This window comes from Mya arenaria, chromosome 2 (genome assembly GCF_026914265.1).
Source record: "Mya arenaria isolate MELC-2E11 chromosome 2, ASM2691426v1".
In the NCBI taxonomy this organism is placed as follows: Eukaryota; Metazoa; Mollusca; class Bivalvia; order Myida; family Myidae; genus Mya; species Mya arenaria.
In genome coordinates, this window is record NC_069123.1 from 5,700,520 (window position 1) to 5,726,854 (window position 26,335).

At 32.9% G+C, this 26,335-nt stretch overlaps 1 protein-coding gene across 2 annotated transcripts; it reads left to right on the forward strand.

Annotated features, from left to right (window-relative positions):
• Positions 1-7,846: 7,846 nt before the first annotated feature.
• On the forward strand, positions 7,847-18,419 carry LOC128244148 (cadherin EGF LAG seven-pass G-type receptor fmi-1-like). Of its 2 annotated transcripts, XM_052962167.1 has the most exons (16): positions 7,847-7,955; positions 8,518-8,592; positions 8,990-9,150; positions 9,575-9,637; positions 11,292-11,384; positions 12,448-12,534; positions 13,217-13,228; positions 13,840-13,965; positions 14,242-14,367; positions 14,917-15,001; positions 15,310-15,434; positions 15,807-16,007; positions 16,451-16,627; positions 17,220-17,324; positions 17,615-17,690; positions 17,995-18,419. In XM_052962167.1, exons 1-16 carry the CDS (start codon positions 7,901-7,903, stop codon positions 18,288-18,290), a joined length of 1,863 nt encoding a protein of 620 aa, XP_052818127.1. In that variant the 5' UTR covers positions 7,847-7,900; the 3' UTR covers positions 18,291-18,419. The 2 variants fall into 2 exon arrangements, with proteins under 2 accessions (XP_052818127.1, XP_052818135.1); XM_052962175.1 differs by lacking the exon at positions 13,217-13,228.
• Positions 18,420-26,335: the final 7,916 nt, after the last annotated feature.

Genomic DNA, 26,335 nt, shown 5'->3' on the forward strand with positions numbered 1-26,335 from the left:
ATGAGTTTATTTTTCCCACAATTAAATGATTTGAACAAAGGAACTTATAATTGGGAAAATATGCATCCTTTATATTAATCAAATCTATTTATTTCATTTTATTCACCCAGGTGATTAAATTTAGACTCTTGAAGTAAATTGCCCCTCCCCCTCCCTCGAAGAATTGGAAAAAAAAATGTTTGCACATATCGGTCCGTCAGTCCATTGGTAGTCCAAATCATGTCCGCTTTAGCCTAAGGAACTTTAAAGGGATGTTTTTCAAGATCGGCAAATGACTATAGCGACTTTAAGGTGAGTATGTGAAAGGTCAAGGTCGTGAATATCTCTTACAGATTTTGTTTGGTAAAATTGATTATTATTAACAAGAGTATGCATAGGCCCATGAATTTCAGATTTTTGAGAAGGTTTGGCATGACCTGTAGATGTAACCCTTTTTTATTTTAAGGACAAGTCAGTGGTCACCGTCTCATTGTTGTCTTGAGCACAAAAACTTTTCCAAATGATATCTAAAGAGTTTTCTTCGAGGGGAGATTGGCCGTGATCTGCACTTGACCGTTTCTTGATTTTAAGAATGATTGTCAATGGTCACGATCGTGGTGACCTTGCTCACAAACGGCTTGTCCGATTGATAATTTGAATATGATTCGGTGTACAATATTCAAATTTGGTAGACCCCTATTTAATTCGGGTCTGTAGATCAACGTATGTTGTCTTGAACACGATAATATTGCCTGTTTAATTACAAAGTATACTTGGGACTACGGTTTTAAGATTTGCTAAGAGGTTGGTCATGTACCTGTACACGACCATATTCATTTCTTAGGTCCGTAGGTAAACGGCCATCGTCGCGTTGTTGTCTTTAACATCGAAAACTTAAGTAGCCTAACAACTTAATTACACGATTGACGTTATTTGTGTAACGTACCTTCATTAAGCTTTAAATGTAACAACATGCATAGCCAGCAAATACAATTTACGTCGTTGTTTAAAGAGATAGTGGCATGGCAGTGTTATAACAGCTCATAAGGATGCTTAGTTTATGAAATTATGATGTTCATATCGTCATTTTTTAATAGAATGGCATATTTACAGATACCTAATTAAGATAGTATGGCTCAAAATTCTATATCATTTGGTATTATAATGAAGGTACAAGGAATTAATAAAACAGAATAATTATGAGAAAAATATGAATACTTGCCGACAAATGCATCATTTCAACATCAGCTGTTTACAATTTACTAGATAAAAATATATCTTACAATTTATTTCCGTAAAAGTGCCTAACTGGAAATACATCGTCGCCATCATTTCTTTCTTTGGTTTGTAAAAGCCTTTTATTCAATCATTCATTCACATTTCACAAAATATATCCAAAAACAGCGAGTAAACCAAGACCATCGTATTTTCCTACACCGGATTCTAAAGGTAAAAATAAGCATGTCTCTGGAAATACACGGACATGCTAGGGGGTGTAAACACGAAGAAAATGTATACACCAGATTTCATATTTATATATAGTGCATAGTCTTTATTTAAAAAAAAAACACCTATGTCGCTTTAACATACCTGTAATAACTTCAAATAGTGACTTGATTAAAAGAAATACCCCAACATGACCCTTGTCCAGATTTAATATTTTCCGGCCTTGGTAGAGAAATAGTACGGTGTGTAATACGTTTGTGGAGGCCATATCCCTAAACGACGTTAAAAATAAAATACTAAATGACTCAATAACATGTGTCTTACGTATTTAAACCACAAATAAATCTGCATTTGTTTCAATGAGGAACAAAATAAATGATCTGGTCGGGCGTTGTAGAAATGCCGTGTTTATATTTACATGTCCGTTTAAAACTGAAACTGCCCACAATGCATATATCAAGAAAAAGGAAATTAATTAAATTAACAAAAGATAGAAACGATTCAAGCTAAAGGACATTATATAGTGATGGATAAAGTAGTATTTTACAGATTTGTGTTCTTAATTTTGAATCTGGATTATTTTGGTAATTGTTTTATAAAACATCAGCTTTATAGAAATATCATTTTTGTACAACAAAATATCATAACTATTTTATCAGTTTAACTTATATTGTGACAAATAATAAGGTTTTAAAAATGTGCCGACTCTCTCTGCGTTTGCACCGTTCGGGGTATACATTGTCATTACAGAAAGTTATTTACGTTTCACTTATTAAAATTCAACGCCAAATAGCATGCGTTTTTCCAGCACACATATCAATACTATAGCTGCCAACCTATCACCGAAGAGGTTGTAGTTTCGATTACCACCAGGGATACTTAACCATGGCATCTTAAACAGAAGATCGTACTGGTTTCCACAAAGGAACGATCCCGAGAGTGATTTACATCAGCTTTCACCTGTATTCGTAATCGAGATAAAAATAATTATAATAAATGATATAAATTAAGAAAAACATTTTGTTGCAAACTATATACAGTACTCTTTATTTTACACATGTCTTTTTACACATATGGTATTGATCCGTTCCACTTGCAGAGCTCGTTACGTGTTGTCTTACTAATGAGCGGGTTTAAACTGAACTTGGCGGAATGCCAATCCTTAATATCAGTATATCCCTTGATCCTGAAATGATTTTTGAAAATTACCGATTGACAAGATATGATGGAAGCACGTTACTTAGTTTGCAATATGAAAAAGGACAAGTGTTTGGCAGGCCACTTTTACTGAACTGCTCGTTTGCTTCAACGGCTAGCGCTGCAAGTGGGATTCTTGACATTATGCTAGATAGTGTGACTGTGCATGATTGGGGCATATATTATTTGCGAAAGGGTGGACAAAAAGACCCGCTCAGGTGCTACACAGTATATATTCTTGGTGAGTTGTATAAAACTTATCTTTATTATATTTTATTTTTATCTCCATTTGACTTCAGTATGGATTAAATTAGTTTTTGAAAGACGTTACATACACGCATCAAAACTAATTACATACCAAAACAGACGTGACTTTCGCAATTGTTCAATTATGTCAATTGACCAATATGACCAATTACTTTTACATCTAAATGAAACTTTAGTGTTCAAATTTTGGACTTAGTTTGTGAAAACTATTTTAAGTTCTAGCCTAGAAAGTTGGACTGTGTTGTTTTTTTTATTTCAACATGTTACTTGTTTAAGTAATATTTGCATGCATTGTCCTGGTTTTAAGAGTGATAATACTAGTCATATTTTCAATAGGTTCGCCGATAACTCCGTCTATAACTACTAACGGATCGTTTTACGAGGGCACACCTTTACGAATTTCTTGCACGAGTACATCAATTACACTTCCAAGCAATCATTCATTGTACATCCAGTATAACTGGGCAATAGATGGATCGTCACTTGCAAGTGGTGAAAGGTTTTCCTTTGATTCATCTGTCAACAAGGAATTGACGATATCTAATATGTCAAGGAATGATCGCCAAAGCGTGATTCGTTGCACTGCTACGGAGGTCGGAGGCAGAACCGCACAGGCATCCGATATGACTTTGAACGTATTTTGTATGTACATTTGCATATCTTTATTTTAATATAACATCACTATTGGAATACATACACATATTTTAACAGATTTAAACAGAAAAGATATTTCTTATCTTGTAAATTTATCTCAACGTACAATGTTATTCTTTCAAGCAGTTTAACACTTAATGTTATTTGAATTGCATTGTTAATTCAGACGGCCCAGAAAACATCCGATTTTTTCCAAGTGGATCTTCTTTGATTTTAACCAACGGCGACACTTTTATCCAGTTATATGCATAGCGGATTGTAATGAAGCGTGTACTTTTACTTGGAAAAAGCAAAACGGATCGGATAGCACCTTTACAAGTTACAATGATACTCTTGACATTGGCTTAATTCTCCCGTCCGAAAGTGGAATGTACATATGCTCTGCAACGCACATGGTTCCGGGCCATTCGTTGACAAAAACGTTAAACGTTTCAGTCATATGTAAGTTAACAATAAAAAAATACTTACCGATATATAAATTCCTAAAAGGCATATACATGTGTACGGCAACGCACATAATCACAGGCGATTCATTGACAAAGACGTTTAATGTTTCAGTTATATGTAAGTAGGTGTAAATGCGGTGTTTGAATAGGTCTTAAAGATGACATTTGTACAGTTTGTTTTAAAATGTTAAATATTTTGATAAACTGAAATAAGCACGTAAAAGTCTGAAGATTCTTTAAGCTGTGTTGGAGCAACTACGTTCACAGTTTACTGTTGGATATTCCGTGATCATTAAATATGTCATTAAATCTTGATAAGAGAAAAGCTGGGCAGTGCTGCTTTTTTCATTGCTTTCCATGACCATTTTTATCTATTTTTTAAACTTCGAATGCAGTTTTTGCTTGCGAGGTATATCTACTTTTTTGTTACAGATGGCCCAGACACAGTTATCATATCACCTTCAAAAACAACATACACTCTCACAGAGAGAGATATGATGAACGTCATTACCTGCTCAGCATCTTGTTTCCCACAATGTACCATGACGTGGATGAAAACAGGGAAAATAATCAGTTCTTCATCCGAACTAAACATAGAACAGTTAGAGAGGGAGGAGGCCGGTGTATACGTGTGTACTGCAAGAAATCCGTCATCCAGCCAATATAACCGTGACTGTAAGCTGTAAGTACTTTTAAGTACGTTACCATGCCGATCCAAGTTATTTCAGTTTTGTTGTTTTAGTCCTGAAATTAAAGTTATTCAATATATGTTGAACATTGATACTATGCATGTATTATAAAAAAAGGCTTTGTTGCGACCCACTGTTAATCCAATCATTGATATCACAACATACTAGCTCTCAATATCCTTTTATATAATATAAATGATGATTTATAGAGATTTAGAAGTGCAATAAAAATGAGATTTCACTGCTTTTAAGTCGTTTTCAGTTTCTGTAGCTTTTCGCATAAATATCAAATCTTACTTCAGCGCGCATATGACTATGACATAAGTTCAACGACAACATTTAAGAATTGTGCGCGTTCCTCTGAAAAACTACAAATAGCTGTCATTTTACACTCTTTTTCGGCATTAAATAAACAGGAAAAATATGTTTCCGCGTAAGCTTGAAAAATATCATGTTTTCACCTCGTGAATACCAAGAGTAAATATCTCACTCGTGAATTATAGCTTTTATTGCTCACTCTGTGAAATGTACTGCGATCTTACTCTAAAAGAAACAATTCTGCTCCATATTTAGTTTGATACTGTTCAGAAGAAAATTTATTTAAGGTGACTTATTTATTTCTATTGTTATTGTTAAAACGTTTACATTTTTTTTGTGCATTAAAACAGGATATATAAATTTAAAGCAAAACAGTACGCAATGTATATAATTTTCCTGTTTACATGAAAATACTACTTTGGAGTAGGCTCAGGTTAAATAATGTCCTTATTTAAAAGAAAGTTTAACAATTGTTCAGAACGATAAAGTCACTTAACAAAAGAAGTTTCGCATGTATTATTGTGAATCGAACTGTCCTAACGTAATAATAAAACTAAATAGTTATTTATTTTAGACAACGAAAAGGTGTATGAGATTGTTTGTTTTTATTCAATATCTCTGTGAGTCTAAATCTGTATTTGAATACCAGTCATATGCACTTAGGTAAACCCATAGCATTGCGTTCATTGTTCACAATGTCCATTTATACGAACAAGCAGTTTTCCTGCAATTAATATATTATTAAGTACATGTTTATTTTAAAATAGTTCAAATAAAACAAATATACACATTTCGAATTTATGTTTCTATTGTTGTTGTCCTAACTAAAACTTACTTACAATTTTTTTAATTACGTATAACCACCCTTTTACAACTATAGTGTGTTATATCAGAAAAATGCAATTGCTCCAGAAAACTATGTATGTTCTTTCTCCATTTATTGTACGTTGTATGTTTATATGCTATGAACATTGTATTATAGGATTTACCCAATAAAATTATCGTATCGTAAATCCTATAACATCATTTAGAACTGGTATATAGCTTAACCTTCTATCCTTAAACTTGTACACATGTTGGTCATTACCATAAATAACTTCACATACCTGCAATGTGAACTGACCAATTAGCTACCAGTGTGTGTGTGAGGAGGGGGGGGGGGTAAACCTATAAACATCATTTTGGCTCTAATAATGACTATCCGAGCAACAAAGCTTAATCGGATGCACTTGTCACATGACATATATGTATATATATATATATATATATATATATATATATATATATATATATATATATATATATATATATATATATTCTCACATTATAAAGTAAAGCCAACTGAATTCTAAAATACAACTAAATGGTATGAAGAAATCAATTTAATATTATCTGTGAAAATTACATTGATTTAGTTTTTATGACTGATTTGTATATTGTAAAACAATTTCAATTTAATTTAGAAATATGACTTTCACATTGTTATGAACAAGCGATTAAAATAAAGATCGATGATGCCATGTATTTCATTTACAAGTCAAAATTGTATTTTTCGAATTAAAAGTCGTTATATTGTCCTTGGATTAAATAGTTGTCGGTTTTCCTTTGGAAACGCGGTTTCTTTTACCATAACTCGCAAAAGGCACTGCGAAGATAATCACATACGTACATCATAACGTAGCCAGTGAAATGACGCACATGTTTGTGAAGTCCATAACGCTTTAATTATTGTTAAGCTTGAGTTGTGGCCCTTCCTTGACGATAGAGTATTTGGAGCCATGTGCCGTGCTCCCGTTTCAATGACTTAAGTACTACACACTGTGCTGAAAGTGTATTACTGTATAAGGCATGTTATTAAAAAACAACTTACAATATAAACAAATAACTAAAAATCATCAAAATAGTTACAATTTTGGGAGTTAAAATTAGTACTGTCCTTCGACAAACCTTTGATTACTATGCATGCCTATTATTACTGTATATTCCTGGTACCACCAATTCTAAAGACATGAATCCAAAAAGATCTCTCTGATGCATTCAGTATGCTGTTAGTCTAAAATGTGTATTTATTTAACTCGGAACTAGTTCATTCAATATTTTAAAGGAAAATAACGCTCGCTTCATAGCGTTTTGTGCTAACAACCGCAATTGTTGTTTAAAAGATGGCATTTTACTTACATAGATTGTATTTAATATATATACTGTGTCTAAACTAGTCTTGATAACTTGCACCTACCACTTTGTTTATTTACTATTTGTCATACAAACAATTGTAAGACCGGTATGACGCAGATCATCATATCGCCAAAGAGCGTTGCTCCATCACAATGAAAACATCACACTTACAGTTCATGTCTATACAATGCCTTCACGACTTTACACGTACATAAGAACATAAGTTTTAAAAGGTCATGTAAAATCTTTATTTTTTGAAACGGATCCGACATAAAAGAAGGGTTTACATATCAATGTCAATCTGTGATGGTAAAATGTGTTTACTTCCAGTAAAATAAATGTAATATGTAAATCAACTAATAACACTTTAAAACGCCACGACTGAGCTACCAAGCAACCCCAATACACCAATTTCTCAAGCACGGGAAAATCGCGGAAACTTGAGCATTATATAGAGTGTACGTCTAATTTAATTGCCTTACGGCCTTAAAACTTGTCAAATATCTTTAAAGAAACTATAATTAGTCGATTTGAAGCAATTAATAGTATTGCAGATGTATAACTATTCATCACTATAGAGTACAGACTGTTATCAGAAATATGGAACATTCAGCAGAAGGGGTTAGCCAAAATGTCTTACTTAATGATAAGAAAATTCGCTTTTGATTTAAGATCAACTGAACTTCACATAGCGTGTGTAGTTGTTAGTTGTGCCAACAAAAGGACACAATGAACATCATACAAAAAATCGTATTTGGATTTACTGTATTTCTGACCGTCTGTGGTACGTTTATTTCACATTTTTGCAGAAATATTCATTTATAAAATTGTTTTAAGATATTAATTTATATTTCAATGTACTAGCCATTTTAGGACATTTAAAAAGCGAACAAAGTACTAATATAGCTTTATGTTCTATTTTAACATTTACTAAAAATTTATGTTATTTGAAATGTTGGAAATAAATTCAAATTTTACTATCTGCTTTTAGAGACTATAAAACTATCCATGATCCATTGACAATCATTTCCATGCTTGTTCAAACATATCTATTTTATCGATGGTGGCCAGTGTTGAAGCTAGTTATATTATAACAAGTATGAATCTTTGAAGAACGAAGCTGAACCTTAAGATCATTGATACACTAATACTTCAATATTTTATAATAGTGTGTTCAGTAGCTGTGTTTCACGAATATTGTTTTGAAGTTCAACATGTTTATAAATCTAGTATTTATAACCTAAATGGAAGCACGCGTTCCAAAACAACAAACAACTGGAGCATTTTTCAAACATTGAACGTTATTTTCGTATACTTTTAAATCAAGTGCTTCTGTTCATTTTTAGATATTGCTTCGTCCGGCCCTCCCCCTAGCTATAGTGCACAATCTTATGTGACAGTCGACGAAACAGTCCAGATAAGTAATACACTTCTTTTGTTTCTGGTATCCTTAATATTTTGAAAACGAGCAATGCATACATTTTTAATTGTACATTATGTATCTTAATCATTTAATCATAAAACTATTAATCTCAGACTCAGTTGTAAAGACGTAATATCTTATTAGTTAACTGCAATATATACTATTTACTTAATATATCAACAAATCTTCTCAGATTCCACTTATCACCTGATCAAAGGCATACTATGTTCTTATCCATGGGAATGCTAGATAATAATATAGACGGTTTTTGAGAATTGATATTTTGTCACAACAATGTATTTGAATGAATTATGATGTCGTTCTATGTAAGGGCTACTTTGTTATAATATTGCATCATGTACAAACAACACTTACCAACACTAATCACTTTTCAGACACGGCCTTGTTTACGTTCAATGTGACCGACGATGGTGCAAGCATCTCGGTAGAGCCCGCTGATGACACAACCAGACGGTTTGTGACAGTGCATGTATCCGGTGGCCCGTCACCATGGACTGTTACTGTCAGAAACAGCATTCCCTTGGATAAGGACATAGTATGTCATTTATTGTTGTTGATTATCATTTTTCAATCTATTGATTTTCCGCATAAGCACTGCCTTTTTAATATTTCAGAGTTATATAAACGGAAAAATTAGTAAATGAGGTACTGAGACAAAATATTAAAAATAGTCCAAACAATCACGTTTCTTGCAATCTTTAACATAGAAATATACATTTATGTATTTTATAGTGTCATTGTAAGAGTTGTTTTCGATCGTATATTTAAAAATATATATTTAATACGGCGCACATATGAATTAATTATTAAAATGAATTTGATTTCTGACATAAGTTACTTTTCTCAGTATCACTTTTAACATTGTCAAGACTTTGGTATTTATATTTCTGTGTCTCGATGCAAAACGACGGGAATGTTATTATTTTGATATATTTTACTACTATGTGTTTACGTTTTAGGCCACTGGAGGACAAAGCTCTATTGGACTGAGGTTCAGCCTATCAGACGCGGATGGAAATACGGTCAAATATACTTTCTTTCAATGTATTGTATGTTTAGCTCCTCTTATCACAGTCTGCCCCATGGTATATATCATGATAACCTGTTGTTCGTCGTCGTCAATTGGTCGAATGTCGTAATCATACCATATTAGCATATTAACATGACATGTTTTGAATTAAACTATTAATTCAAGGGGAACTTTCAAAATGTTCGCAAAATTGTATTTCATGCCGATACTAACCAGTGTCAAAGGAAAGTGGAGCCACTTTACACATATTGTCATCAGAAATGATACACCGATTAGTTTCCTTAATTAGACAGTATTTACCAGTCACAATATCGCCACGGACGGTCATTTTTTACACAGTATAGCTATATCGTGAACCTTTCAGAAATAATTTTGTCAGCGAACATAAACCCAATACTGAAAGCTCATATAATTTATTTCAGTCTTCTCCATTATTTGTAATGGATTTAACTTGTAACCGAGGACTTACAAAACATTTCTATCTGTTACCTCGGGGAAAGAATAATTGATAAAATGGCTGCGACACAATTCGTATACGTGAACTTGTACTCCTACCTACATGTACGTGTACGAGTTGCAGTTGAGATTCAAGGGCGTTAACAAAGTTTGCGAGAGTTCACTGTCAACATTGTGGCTCACTGATTCTTGCATATATCATTTTCCTCTTGCCATCCTACGTATCATTCTAAAAATGTACAATGTACACATAACTGAATGACTCAGTGGAATAAACTTAGCCCAAACGTATACCTACCCGTAGATGTATACAAGTGTTTCGTAACTCTCCTATATTTGTCAACTGTAGAAATTTGTTTCGATCCTCTAAATGAATAGTTCAGTTCGTGTTTCCAATATGTTTTCCTTGCCCGTCGGTTCATTGGTTGCATATGAGTACTATTAAGTATATATTTCATCTGTCTTTTTATAAAATCTGATAACATCTGACATAGTTACCATTGAGTATGTCATTGATTATGTCGGGCACCGCTTTTGATCACATATTATAACTAGAACTAAAAAGTGAAGTTATCAATCTCCCCTTGACGTACACGTACCAAAATAGCTGGAGTACAACTAGAATTAATGATATAGCTGGAAGATTATTTGTTTTAAACTCGTATAAATGCAACATTTTATTCAAATTCCAGAAGTCAACGTTGTATTCAAAGCGATTTTCTTTCAATTGATACAACTTTCTTTAAATGAATTCATGTGATCATAACGTAGCATGCGTGATGTCAGTGAGTATTCTACAACAAAGGGAAATAACTACATTGTGTGTATTTTGGTAGTGAATGTCAAACATCGAATATGTAGAATGATATAGCTGAAGCATCATACCTAGAACTAACAAGGATTCAAATAAGACATCTTAGGAAGGGTTTGCCTATGACATGCTTATGTGTACATGTAGTTTAAAAGTACGCATTTTTTAAAACATATTTTGTTTTCTTGTGTGTGGAAAGGCGTAAATTATGTATATCCGAAATCATTGCCATATTGTTTTAAATAGATTCATTATTTTACCCTAAAATTATCTGCGTTTATTTTAAATTTAATTTGTTTGAACAGATCGTGTCAAATTCAGTTTTAAAGTGTGTTTTTACATGGCGAAAATATTATTACACCGATTTTTTTTGTAACAGATAGTCACCCGTATTACAACGCTGTATCTTACCGACGTTAATGACAATGCACCTGTATTTCTCAACAAGCCATATACTTGGTACATCTATGAGGTAAATATGTATCATTTTCTTCTCTATAACTATTCGTGATTATCAGTGTTTGATAATATTAAATATTTATATGCTGACTAGTCATACCGTCATCTTAAATAAAAAATTACAAACGAAACAGTTCAAATGGATGCCGCAACGAGTTGATATGTGTTCAAACTTCCTGGTAAAACCGTTCCTTGATTTCTATTTTGATTTACTGTTTTGTTTTATTTATTCTTTTCATTTGCCTCAGCCTAAACATGAGATGTTCATTATATGCACAGAGACTTCATTATAGACGGGTTTAACGTTTTTGCTCACCTAAGCGGAATTGCTCAGGGGGAGCTTTTCCCATCGTCCACCATCGACAACAACTGCTTCAAATTACCGCCTGTCCAATTTAGTTGAAACTTCACTTTCAAACTTTCAAAAAACTGTCAAAACTAGCCCCACCCTAGGGTCACACGTTTCTGACACACTTATGTAGGGAAATCTATGACGAATTTGCTTTCTGAAACCGCTAGGCACTGACCCTTAAAGTTTTGTACGTAGTCGTCATATATTGGTCCTCTATGATGTTTGTTCCAATCGTGACCCTAGGGTTATACCTGACTTCGACAAGTACTTCACATAATACATTTTAATTGCATATCCATAAGTTATACCTGTGTATAATGAAGGTTATGTACATGTAATGAAAATCGAATGTAGCAGACAGCTTAGACATTCCATAAATGACGCAATGAAAACTAAAGGGACATACCTATTTTCCAAAATTGTAAAGAAGACGTATCTAGAAAACATATATCTTTCAAAATATGTATACTAACATTTTCAAGGCCAGAATTAATGTTGAGTTCATAGAGCACCATTTGAGTGAAAAAAAAAAAACAAAAAAAACTTAGAACAATCCTCATCATAGAATGAACACTGCGGTGTTCATTAATCTAAGAGCAATAATCCTTAATTGACTATTTTATTTTTTTTGACATTCAACTTTCTAAACAAACAATGCAACTGATTACGATAGCAACAGAAATGGTATGATTTCATTTATGGTTTTATATGTTGTATGTTACAGAAACCATACAACACTTCAACATTCTACAAAATTAACGCAACTGATTTCGATAGCAACAGAAATGGGAGAATTTCATATTTTATGCAGGTAAATGAAACCACTTATCCACTTTGTATTTAAGGATTAAATATTCTAGTAAATATTAACATAAAAGTGGTCTGTATGTTACGCTTGACGTACACGTACCAAAATAGCAGGAGTTCAGCTATAATTAATAATATAGCTGGAAAATTATTTGTTTTAACTCGTATAAATGCAATATTTAATTCAAGTTATAGAAGTCAACGTTGTATTCAAATTGATTTCCTTTTATTTCAATTGATAAAACGTTCTTTAAATGAATTCATGTGATCATAACGTAGCATGCGTGATGTCAGTGAGTATTCTACAACAAAGGGAAATAACTACATTGTGTGTATTTTGATAGTGAATGTCAAACATCGAATATGTAGAATGATATAGCTGAAGCATCCCACTCACTTCCGACGAGTCGTTGTGTCGCAGAGCAAACATATTAACTTATTACAGATACTGGTACAAAGAAATGTTAATAGTTCCTATATATTCCTATAAGTGTTTAAAGGAAACTTTACTTAATGTTCAAAGTCCCCATTTAATTCCAGAATGTTAATTGTAATATTTGACAGTCTCATGCAAGTCACAAACAAAATGTTAAACAAGTTAGCTTGGGGCATTTATGTCATGTGAATTTTTGTTCCTTGCTTTAAAGATAAATATAATTTAAGTTATTTTATTTCCTCAATTTCAGCCAAAGACAAATGTAAGCTTTCTTAATTTTGAACTCAAATAAAGCATTATTGTACTCATCAATACAATTATACCTCAATGAATGTAATCCATGATTTCTTGGAAAATGTGCTTGCCTGGCCTCTTGATGTAATACATTATGAACAAACGAACCACAATTAACGCAATCAGTCCTTATATTTACATTTTTAATACATTATTATTCATCACTAATACATATTAGTAAAAGGATCTGCAGCTGAGTGTGAATTGTAAAAATGGGTTATCGACATCATAATCTTGAAAACAATAATCGGAAGTATAACCTTGGCTAAATGTCGTAGCGATAATCCAATCAGACCGCAATACTGAAATGAATAAACGAACGTCCAGTTTTATCTTTACAAACTACTACGCGAATGTAAGTATTTATAAATACATCTTTTTTTAATAATAAAACGGCAGTCAGTCTGTTAAGTTATTGAGAGATATCATAAAGATGTCTTATAACTGGCAATGTAGTCTTGCCATTAGATATTGTCATTGACCCATTAAATTGTAATTTGTTCATATTTGCTCATCCGTGTTTTTTTGCGTTTTTGTTAATGTTATAGTGTGTATTAATTGTGGTATCATTCTATGAAGTCCCAACATACTGCGAGCGAGTACTTGGACGCGTTTTCGATTGATATCGTCTCTGGGATGGTCCATCTTCAGAAACCACTTGACTATGAAACCAATAACTTTTACCAATTCACCATCACCGCAATGGTATGTTGCAATTTTACAATGTTAGGCACTTTTCCATTCCGTCCATTGTTACATTTGGAAAATTAATTTAATCATCCCGTGTCTATCTATTTTTAAACTGATGTTTGTAAATATAGTCATACATAGATAATTGAATATAATAATTTATTGTAATCAAACTTCATCTTGATTATTATTACTTTCAACCACAATTCACTCTTTTGCCCAAAATTTAACATTATTGCGACATCTATCTTTTTCATGCAATAAACGTTTATATCTATAAACATTTTTCAGGATGGAGGTTCACCCCCATTAACAACTACGACAGACCTAATCATATCAGTACGCGACGTTCAAGACACGGCGCCGTTTTTTACAGGCGGGCCATACCATGCCGAGGTACAGGAAGAAGTGCCGAGGGTACGTTTAACATGAATTCATACTACATGTATTCAATTCTTTCCGTAACGCTTGCTACTTTTGTTACTTTTGTTTGGCATTTTAGGCCAGCATATTTAAACATTTTGACACATATACGGCGCAGTTCAATGCGTTTTCTCGTATTTGGCATCGTTATTGTCTATGAGCAACATTTCATATCAACAACAACAACAAATGACTTTTGGGGAAAAGCAAGAACTTCACATTGTTGAAGAAATGTAATCAACAATGTATGTTCGTGAAAAAAAGAAAAAAAACAATAACTGTTACGTCGTATGACATGAGTTGAATAACGTCGCGTTCGTCAAATCAATTCATTAAATGACTTAGCGTTAATCCATCAGAGAGAGATATGGAAATAAACAATAGCAGCATCATTTTGATATCTAAATATGAAGTATATTTTATCTTTTGCGACACTCACAATGTTATAAAAACGGTACCACGCAGATTAAATTAATATGCTAGCAAATGGCGACGACATGACAAAAACTTTGCTTTTTTATGTTTATTTTATTCGCTTTCCAGGGCACGTACGTTCTAAGAGTAAATGCAGTTGATGGCGATACAGGAAGCCCAAACAACATTATCTATACAATGTTGAATAATACAGGTATGTTTCACTGTAATATTGTTCGGAATCAATTGAATTATTATCGGTTTGTGATGAGTTTTATAGTTGGTGTGTGTTTGATTTCAAAACAGTACGGGATTCGGACAGCCCGTGTTGTATTTGTTCTTGGGGTAGTGTGTAAACATGTTACTTTTGTTTTTCATCATTGTATTGCATATTGTACTCGATATATTATACATGTATGCTTTTGACGTTGTTGTATCGATTCTTTACCTTTTAGATATTTTTCTTTCTCTAAACCAAACTGTATATAAGTGTTTGATCTCGGTAATTAATTGTTTTGGTAGGCGACATCTGCGGCAATATGTTCACAATCGACCATGATACGGGAATGTTTGCAACCTCTTCGTTCATCGATAGAGATTCTGGAATTATAAAAAACAACTCGGGGTTTTGCCGTTTCACTGTATTGGTATGATCCACTTGAATCTTCTTTTTATATAGCAATTGAAGCTCAGTGTCAGACATTTGTTTGGTTTGCAACATTTACATGACAATTTCTATTAAAACTAACATCTTAAATTGGCTGATCATTCTTGATATTACCATACCGGATTTCATATGTTTAAACTCTCATGTTTATAAACAGCCTTTAACTTTATTGCGTCTCGACACAATGCGTCAAATCGCTTATATGCATCAATAACGTAATGCTTGACTTGTAAGAGAAGTTTATTTCCCAAATATAGATTTTCATTGATATACAGCAAAATGTTCGTTGTTGTTGATAATTAATTGAAAATATATGATGGTTTTTCTAACACGTTGAATGTACAATTTCTAGGCCACAGAGAACGGAAGTACATCCATTACACAATACGGAAACACATCGATAACAACTGATGTCATTATTAAAGTATTGGACATCAACGACAATGCTCCAATATTCTCTCAGAAGTTTTATACTGCATATATACCCGACAATTCGTCACCCGGATCAGCAATAACAGTTGCCAACGAAATTATTGTGAAAGACAATGATGAGGTACACTCATTGGCATATATGGAATTGAGAATATTGCACAAATACAGACAACGGAAGTCCATTTTTTGGTATCATTTAATGTTCTCTGATTTCATATATTTGTTACTACAAAGCTTAGAGAGTAAACTTGCCATCAATTAAAAAAACATTTAATCTGTGTTTTTGTTGATACGTGCAGTTATATTCTTACCACATTTGCAATCCCTTTTTGTCACGAGAAACCATGAAAAATACAGAAACAAGCTCAGTAGTCAAATGTTTAAACATAATCCCCGTTTTTTTGCACAGGGTAAACGCCAAAGACATAACACAAACACCTAACACAGCACAATTCAATGCTTTCAGTAAATACCAATGCTTTCAGTCAATACCAATGCTGTTTTTATAGATGTTAATAAGGCTGTTGATCACATAACTTAGCACTTTATTTGTTCAATAACCAGGGAGATAATGCGATGATGAACATAACACTGACCTACGCTGACACCGGATATCCATGCCAAGACTTCTATGTCGATCAAACAACCATTTTCGGTGAAGGATCAATTTGGATACGAATGTCAAATCATGCAAATATGTCGGATCTACGCTTCTCAAAAACCAAACAGATAGTGTTATGGGTAAAACATAAACGTAAAATTTCACGCACTACTTAGTAATATATAGCCAGTTAGTGGTGCCGTCTTTCGATGTTCGGAAGAAATTTTAAATAATATGAAATATAATCTTAAAGTCACTAATAACGTTTATTTCTTAATCGTCATGAAGATTTTCATTTGAGTTACATAATGTTAATCCAATTTGATTTCGAATGCGTATCATTCACTATAAACCATTACCAGAACTTTGGTTTAACCAGTTTATATTTTGATAAATAATAAATTCAATACACACATATTAGCATATAGAATACATGATCATGATGATCGATATTAACAGTAAGTAAAAGGGCCTACTAGCAGTTAAAGTACACATTACAAAATGCTTTTTTAAGTCTCTCTTCAACGGTTTACGTTGATTTAAATCAAGATGATAAATTAATGCTTTAGATAGTAATGCAATTTAAAACACACCAATAACGACAACACAACTAGACTACTTAATACATTTCCTTAGGATTTTTCATTTCATAATTACACGATTATACATGATAACGAAATTATTCGTGGAATAAACATATGTATATAAACTGTTGAACTTTCGCTTACTCAGATTACTGCGACTGGTCCTCCACCACTGCAGTTTGAATCTTCTGCTCTTCTGAACATAACGATAACGCCTGGTGGAACGTACTTGTGTAATGGTGGACATACACAGGTAATAATAAACGATACTAACATTAGTTGTCCTAGTTTGCCTTTGGACAATACATTAAGCATAAAATATGATTTTTATTTAAAAATCAATATGTTTCATCTAAAACGTTCTGTATTTAAGTTTTGAAAATGCATTAGTGTAAATTGTGCATTTAATTCATACAGGTTAGCCGAGTAAAGATAAGTAGAGCTTCTTGCTCTGAGGAAACGACTTAAGAGAGTATTATAATAACTTAAAACAAAGGGAATAAAGGGATATTGTGAACATAAATATCAATTTGACAATTTCAGAATGTTGCTGTATCGAGTACTTTCCCCATAAATACAACTCCGATTACAACATCTCCCTTGCCAGTTCCTGGAAACGGTAATTATACGATGCACTTACGCGGATCAAAACATCTTTCCCTGCAAAAATATTACTATGACCACCTTTGAAAACCACCGACATCATTTTAATTCAGACATAGTTTGTTTACCTTGATAAGTTTTAAAATAAGACCTGGATGTGAAGATTTTCGCGGGCCAATTTTCACATGATTTCAAATAAGAACCAAATTAATTATCAAATACAAGACATTACATTTATAAAATAATAGTAAATGAATCCTTATTGTGATGACTGATAAAATATCATGATGCACATTATGAGTTGCGCTCATTCCATTTAGGTGAGCAACAGATTGTGTCCTTAAATGTCGGCGGTTCAGTCTTTCAAACGTCACTTGCAACTATTCAAAGAGTACCAGCCAACAGTGTTCTGATGGCCACTCCCTCGTTCATTGATCGAGACCCCACCCACTTCCGTGTTATCTTGGATTACCTGAGAGACAAGGGGTCTTTCGATGCTGGTCGGCTTCCCTCTCATATCCTGGACCTGCATGAAATAATTGCGGAAGCGATGTACTATCAGCTTGATGAGCTTGCGCACATCTGTACGACTAAACTAACTGCAATGATTGCGTAATCAAAATCGACCATTCGATGATTCGGTACTTCTTATAGTACAGTAAATGTAACTTTTCTGATTATTAGACTTTTATGTATTTTATTAGAAATATAAATTCAATCACAATTTGTTAAATTTTCAGCACATCTGAGCAGTAAATCTCTCATTTTCGAGGAAAAGTATCATGGTTGCGTTATCGTCGAGGTACAAACACGTTATCCTTGATAATAATTCAATAACCGGAAAAGATATTCAAACATAGATTATTCAATATCTTCTTTTATATTCTTACTCTTTGATTTTTTTTAAATTCATTGGCCAGAGTTTAGGAGATTTCAAATGTTTAAGACTCCTACGACACCCGAACATCATACTGTTTGAATCGATGTTAAACAAACTGATAAATGATTCATAGTTCCAATTTAACTCGATACCCAAGGATATCCGAAAACATTTAAAATACCGTTTTGATTTTTGCGGCCAAAGTTTTCCAAGGGGCGGCTAAATTCCTGGGCATGAGATACTTATTCTGAGTTACATTTGATTGTGTATTTGTGTTACGATTTATGTAAAAAAATCTTTATGGGGTGCGTTCCTTGTTACTGAATGCAAAACAATTTGGCACTTTGCAACATGTCACATATTTGAAACTATTGCAATTTTGCACGCGTTCGATAGTTTTACCCTAACGATTATCCAAAATATCTAAATGATAAAACAAGACTGAAGTCATCGTATAATCAAATTAAACATTTCGTTGAAAATAGCCGATTTTTATCGAAGTTAACTGTATTCGATAGAGCTTGGTTATTAAACTGTGCATTTAAAGTATCTGGTCAGTCCTTGATTAGCTCGTTCGATTTTTAAAGAAGAACAGTTTTGCCTTATTGTATTGTCTTAGCCTTGGAATTATACTATCCCTGGTCATTACAGAAACTGTCCACATATATTTAAATAAATTGAATTTGGTAGACATTTTGCCAATGTCTAAATGTAGTTGTACAGCAAGGGACATAATTATGGCTTAAATAACTGTCAAAGTATGTCCTTTTTTCAACTGATGAACTACGGACGAGGGTTGGCTTACATTCCATGTAAACCTTAGCACTAAATCCTAAATTTGTGAACATTGATTTAATATGTCGGACTCACAAATTTACAGAGCCCTACAAACGGATAGATTCCAAAACCAGCAGGAATTTGAGGATAAATAGCCAAATAACCACTAATGGACAGGTCTAGTTTTAGAATCCCTCGGAATTATCTGCTGTCATCATGAATGGTCAGAGTTTGGATTTCCATACTGATATCCGTAATTTAAAATTATCATCTTCATGATATCATTTACAGTTGTTACAAATAAAGTTTCCACAAGAGCTGGGACAAATCCACTCTCGTCATTTCACATCTGGTGTCGTATAAGGAACAGTTACCTTTTTTATGTAAATTGCACCATTTAAATATTTATGTGAAAAACTACAGAAACAAGCTCAGTAGCAAAAAGTTCAAACATAAACCCGGTTTAATGTCACTGGGAAAACGCTAAAGACAAAGAACACAAAAACAAAAACTCACTAACAAGAAACTTGGAAGAACGGCACAAAACTCTACAAACAGCACAGTGCATACATACTATATATAAAAAACACTAGGTATGCTTATCAAGGATTGTTAGGTTGCGCGTTTTTTGTTCTCTATCGTTTTTTTTATATATATATTTATTAACCTAGAAGATAATTTGAGTGATTCCAGCCGAACGAACCCTAGACAGTATTGACAAGTGGCCACACCGATGACAAAGTTGAAAAACAATAATATCATTACAGAATACAAAGAACAGCTAGCATTGTAACCGGGTTAAGGGCCGGCTACAATGCAAACGTCGTTTAAAGTGCCAAAATTTCAAATCTTAAAAAAATCAATTTATTTAGTTTTGAGGTTCAATATTTAGCAAGCATAATACATATATCCGTTGCAACTTGTGAAGCTGTAATTATGACTTGAGCATGTTTACGCAAGAGGAATTTATCAGATTCCCAATCTAAAATCATTTACGTTTTCCCGGAAATGTAAAATTTATTTTGTTAATGAGTAAAAATTATCAGTACTACTCAATCAACAATTTCTTTTGTTTTGTGTTGATTGCGGTTATTTTAAAAACAAACATTTTTGTAACCAGGAAATGAACTTCATATATTTTTGTTTAATAACTTTTATATTTGAAAAGATAGCATTAAGAACTCTCAAAACATTGGTGATCAGGTTATTTTGGCAGTTTTGTCACAAAAACAAACTTTTTCGAACGAATGTAAATGTTTTTTTATTCAAAAATCTGAAGACAAATTAACTCCTTATTACCCCAAAATATGACATTACGTATGAATGTTCAGCTACACAAGATCGTTTCTCAAAACCAAATTAAACATAAACTTTTGAAACGTTTAAATCTTTACCTTCCCCGCCCTCTTAGGCACGGAGGAAAGCCCTAAACCCATAGACTATTCATTAAAGTCGGTTAGATTCCAATCGTGCGAATAAATTTCACAAATAATTTGACAAAGAACACATGATTGCGTTACCATGCTAGTGATATTTCCACGCTTAACGATTTAAGTTGCGTTTAAAAGATCAGAACAAAGGCTCACTTGTTCCGAAATTATAATTTGCCGGCGACAGATTGTCTTGTATAAACCATACAAGAATCGGAAATCTGAATAACCCTTTTCATATAAAGAATCTGATAATTCTTAGTGCGATTGTGGACAATGAACAGAAGATGAAGGACACTACTTTTCCAATGAACAGGATGCCATAATAAATGCCTGTTATACAAAGTATTCGCATATTTCAAGTACAAATAAACTATTCTTTGGAATACAAAAATAATGATGAAAGCAGTATTCTTTTTTGCTGAAGTCCGAATATATATGTACAAGAAACCAATCGCTTCTTTTTATCAACGTTCTTAACCACAAACGTTTCTATTTACATTTTATGTTAAATACATACGGCATTGACGTCACATTGACGCATGGGAAGTAATGTAATTACTAATGTTGTTATAGTCTAACCCATTTGCCCTTGTTTTGTGATTTGTTTAATGTATTTGTAAAGTTTGAATGTCATGAAAATAAGAACAATACAATCTGGCCCAAATATCACGAAAATACTTAAGTCAAATCTCAATCTCAATCTCAACTCATTTTTCCACATTACACTATCACAGTATTAAAAATGACTAATATTTTACTATTTTTAAAAGCACATTCTCACATGCATTAGGTTGAGTAACATGATTGCTCAATATTCTAAAAAATATATATTTCTACAGCACAAAATGTAATTGAGTAAAACTCAAAAATAATAAATTGGACTTAAGTAGAATTTTTGCTCACATTTTTTTTTCTATATAAAATTGACCATTTTTGTTTTACATCAACATAATGAATGAGAGAATGCGATTTCAATAAGGGTAAAACATTTACAATTGTGAATCATATGATGATGCAGTTTGATAAAAAGAGTTGAGACTAAGATTGAGATTTGAATTGAGTATTTTCGTGATATTGGGGCCTGATGAAACTAAATCGAAGGATAAGATATCTATTAGCAAAACATACGATCCGCGTTTATTACCAATGAGTGGCAGAAAAAGTGTCAATGTTGCTTAAACCGTTGTGATTTTTCATTAACTGAAAGCATGGGCTTATCCTTCAGTATGAACATGTTTTGCTTTCTGATTTCAGTTGAGACTTATCAAATTATCAAACATGTAATCGACTAACGTATTTCTAGTTAAATAAACCACTTTAGTTCGCTTGGATCGTTTTTACCCGGATCCGAGTGCCATAAGACTGACATCCGCTTGTTGAAATGAAAAATCGAAAGGCTATACGCTAGGCGAACTTTCAAAGAGGACCCATGTTACTCTGTAAATATAACTCGATATATGAATATGGCCTATCATGTTTGTAAATGGAGCTATTGCGAACACTTAGTCCTGTATTTGCAATATTTAACCAAACTAACTGTTCCGGTTAGTAATTAAATAGTATTTTATCCTTTCAAATGTACGACCTACCCTGAGGTTGAGCCCCGACCATGCTTGAACACGTTATGTTTTTGACTATTTTTTCTTTCTCGTAAAGTTCTATGTGCAACCTCATTTTTCAGCTATTTACCTTAAAATAAAGTGTCCGTAAATGCATCACGCGAAGGGTCAAGTGCAATTACGAATTGACAGATTGACACCGTGGTCAATTTCGTTGCTAGCTGACGCGCTTTAAGCACATTTTGATTATGGGAATGGAAGCTTCGTATCATGTGTGCGGGGATATGATTATTATACGCCGACACTGGCCTATCCATTGGCGTTGGTCCCTGTAGATTATTAGTCTTGCTAGGTTCTGGGGCATAGTGTACAAAATGTAACCCTTGTTAGAACTACCATAGTTGTTTAAAGTGCGCATCTTATAGCATTGTCTTGCAAGATTTAACCAAGCTGAATGCTCCGGTTAGGCGTAAAAAAATAAATGTTTGTTTCGGAAAGTCCGACATACCTTAAAGTGTTGCCTGGTGTGGGATATAGTACGCCGATTGTAAATCTGGTTAGAACTAGAATAGCCCATTAACATCCGCCGATTTATATTGAATTGTCCTACTGGAGCCCAATAAAAATATCCAACCGTTCAGACTTCTTCATTTTTTAAGAAATGAAACAGAATCGAGCCGTTCATCCGCCATAGGGTCAAAGCAGTGAAGCTAGGGTCTACTTTAGAGCCTGATTTAGTTGCATCTCCTCAGTTTTTATTTAAATAACATGTCATTTTTAATAAATGCGGGAAGAAATACACTAGGATTTGTTTATCGTCCCTTGATTGTAGTATTTAACAAGATTTAAAAGCGAAATCAAACTTGTCATGAATGTTGACCGGTGTTGTCAATGATGTGTTCAAGCGAAAAATATACGCAAATACAGATCGATAATGGCCGAAAACAGGCGGTAGAAATTTAAGATACATTATTAACTGGATGTTTTATAGAATATTTTGCGGTTAGTTTTTACCATTATAACTTAAGCTTAGAACATATTTGAAATGAAACAATGATAATTCAGACAGTGGTTGGAAGAGCGGTGGGGAGAGTAACATTAACGAACATGATCACTAACATCAACGGAAGGATTAAAAACGTTAACGGGAGGTGTAACAACATCAACGGGAATAGTTACATTGGTAACGGGAGTGGTAACATCATCATCATCATCATCATCATCATCATTAACTCCTATAAGACCCATTAACCTACCTTTCAATATTTTGTTTGAGGAAAGAATGACATAAGAATCATTATTTATTTACTCTTACGGTTCTCCTACTGAATGAATATAAATTATTGGGAAAATGATATCCATTAGCTACTTATTTGCTTTTCATTACACAATGAAGTAAATGCAAACACATCATCTACCTTTAGCATTTATATTTCTTTTGTTGTACTGCCTCAGATTGAAAGTCAATGTAACCATCGTTTCAAATATCGATTTCGGAAGTATTATATTGCCCCTTTTCTGGCAAACCTCATTTATTCGTGGGACTTTCAATACGTGAAAATGATGTTCACACCTGTATTTGTTATCATGTTAGTAGCGCGATATTGTACACGCGCGAACTCTATGCAAAACTCTTATTTTGCCAGAAAGCCGCTTCTTGACAATCACTCGTGTGCCGTTGAAGATATTCTATTTGCTAAAAACGAAGTGCGCGGTTCAATTAAATGTGCGGCTTTGTGCGATGGTAATCCATTGTGTCGTTCATTCTTTTTCTCAAAGAATGGATTGGAGTGTAGGGGTTGCCGCAAAGCCTATATGGCTATGTTGGCGTCTGTTGCTCCTGTTACACTTCCAGATACCGTTGGATTTACCTTCTATCAAATGAAAAATGGTAATTATTCCTAACGCATTTTTGGTATTAAAAATGGACGGTACTGGGACAAGCCTGTTTTCAAAGATAAATTCCATACGTGATTAAACCCGAAACTGTTCGATCTATACTATAGTATGCAAATTGGAGTTGGCATTTTCCTACATTTAAATGTCAACGTAAATGGTGCAACGTATTTTAAATATCGTGCAATAGAACTTATCAAGATGTGTAATATAATCTTTCAGACAATGGCCCCATTTTATCAAAGACCGTTTAATTTTGATTTTTCATATCCTTTATTCTTGATTGTTATGAGATATGTTTTAAAATTAAACGTTTGAATGAAGATACTACTATGGGGTTGTTAAGATTTATAAAATCAATTTTTAATTTCAATTTTGACACTCGCGCATTATTCAATTAAAAATTGTGATCTTATGACATTTTGTTGCAAATCCTTTAAATTGACACTCTTATTCAAAATCAATACATACACATGTATAAAAACATCAATTTGGACTGATAAACCTTTAACTACTTACTAATAGATGCATCTATGGAAAACAGTCATAACTGATAACAAGATTGTAACCGTGCATTAACTTGGTGAAAACGCAAAAATATTAAATGATTGGTGAATGCTAAAAGTTAACTGTGGTCTACTATTGTCTCATAAGGTAGAATACCGTGTTTTGTGCTCATTTCTTTCAAATTAATTTTGATATTCTTCATAAGAACCATTGTTTTCGACATTTATTCATCTTTTTTTGGTATATTAAACAATGTTAAAAATTGTGGTAAATATTATTTGTAAGTAAGAGTGCATCTTTAATCAGAAGAGCCTATTGATTGTACTATTTCTGACTTGAACAGGTAATGCCAGTTCATGCAAATATTGGTCGCCGCTCGAGGATAGCTGCTATTGGATCACAAATATAGCGTCAGACTATACGAATGGAAAGGTATGATACTTTTAATTCAATGAAACATTTGTTTATTAAATACACTTTGTATAGCAATAAGGTCAGAATCAATTTATTTATTTTTTAGAGTTTGCTTTATTTGTTCGTTTCTTTAGTCATTTTGGCAATCAAATACATATCCTTAAAGCTGCACTCTCACAGATATACCACTTTTACAACTTTTTTATTTTTTGTCCTGGAAAGAGCGAATGTTTGTGTAAATATCTGCAAACCAATAATATAAGATTGCTGACAAAAAAATCAGATCGTAGATTTTCATTCGAAAATTAATGTTTTATGGCCTAGCGTTAGTAAAATGCATAAAAAAAACAATTTTTGAACTGAAATATAAAACTATGCGAACTAATTTTTTGTCAGCAATCTAATTTGACAGGTTTCCATTGATTTTCGCAAAATTGGTTCGTTCCAAAACAAAAAAATAAAACAAGTTATCAAAACGTTCAATCTGTGAGAGTGAAGCTTTAAATACCAGAAAAAAGTTTCACGTTCTTGTAGTTCTAAACAGCAACTAAAAATCATCATAATGATGTTATAGTGATGAATATATTAAACTTTTTACTACAAAAATACTTAATATAGACTGAAATCTATTTGCGCAAATGATTTCTTGTAAAATAAATTCAGGTTCTCTGCAAAGCCGTTGGAGGTTACCCAGTTATGATTCAAACAAAGACAGAAAGCGACTATCTAAAGCAGCAGTTGACTATTGCCGGTAGGTTAATAACATACTTTGTCATATGAATAATAGGATTTTTATCCGAATATATAACACACACAAAAGAAAATGTGCATTTCGTATCCTTACAACAGTAGGCAATAGGATCTCGTGATAATTATTTTTTTTATATTCCAACAATCTAAAATCTTAACCAGTGCTTTTATTGTAGAAACAGTGTAAATAGTCTATTTTGTAAACTGTGTATTTTATGTATTTTGTATTTTTGTAAATTTTGGTATTTTTATAATGCGATGCATCAAAATAGCTTACCCTAAAGTTCACACAATTGAGTCATGATATTGTCTCGAGGGTAAGTCTATTAGCTACCAGCTTACTTAACAATCGAGCTTAAAGAAATAAGTATAACACTATGGTATAATATGTCCAGTCTATAGCCTGACAAATGTTCATGTTCCGAATTAAGTATACACATTAACA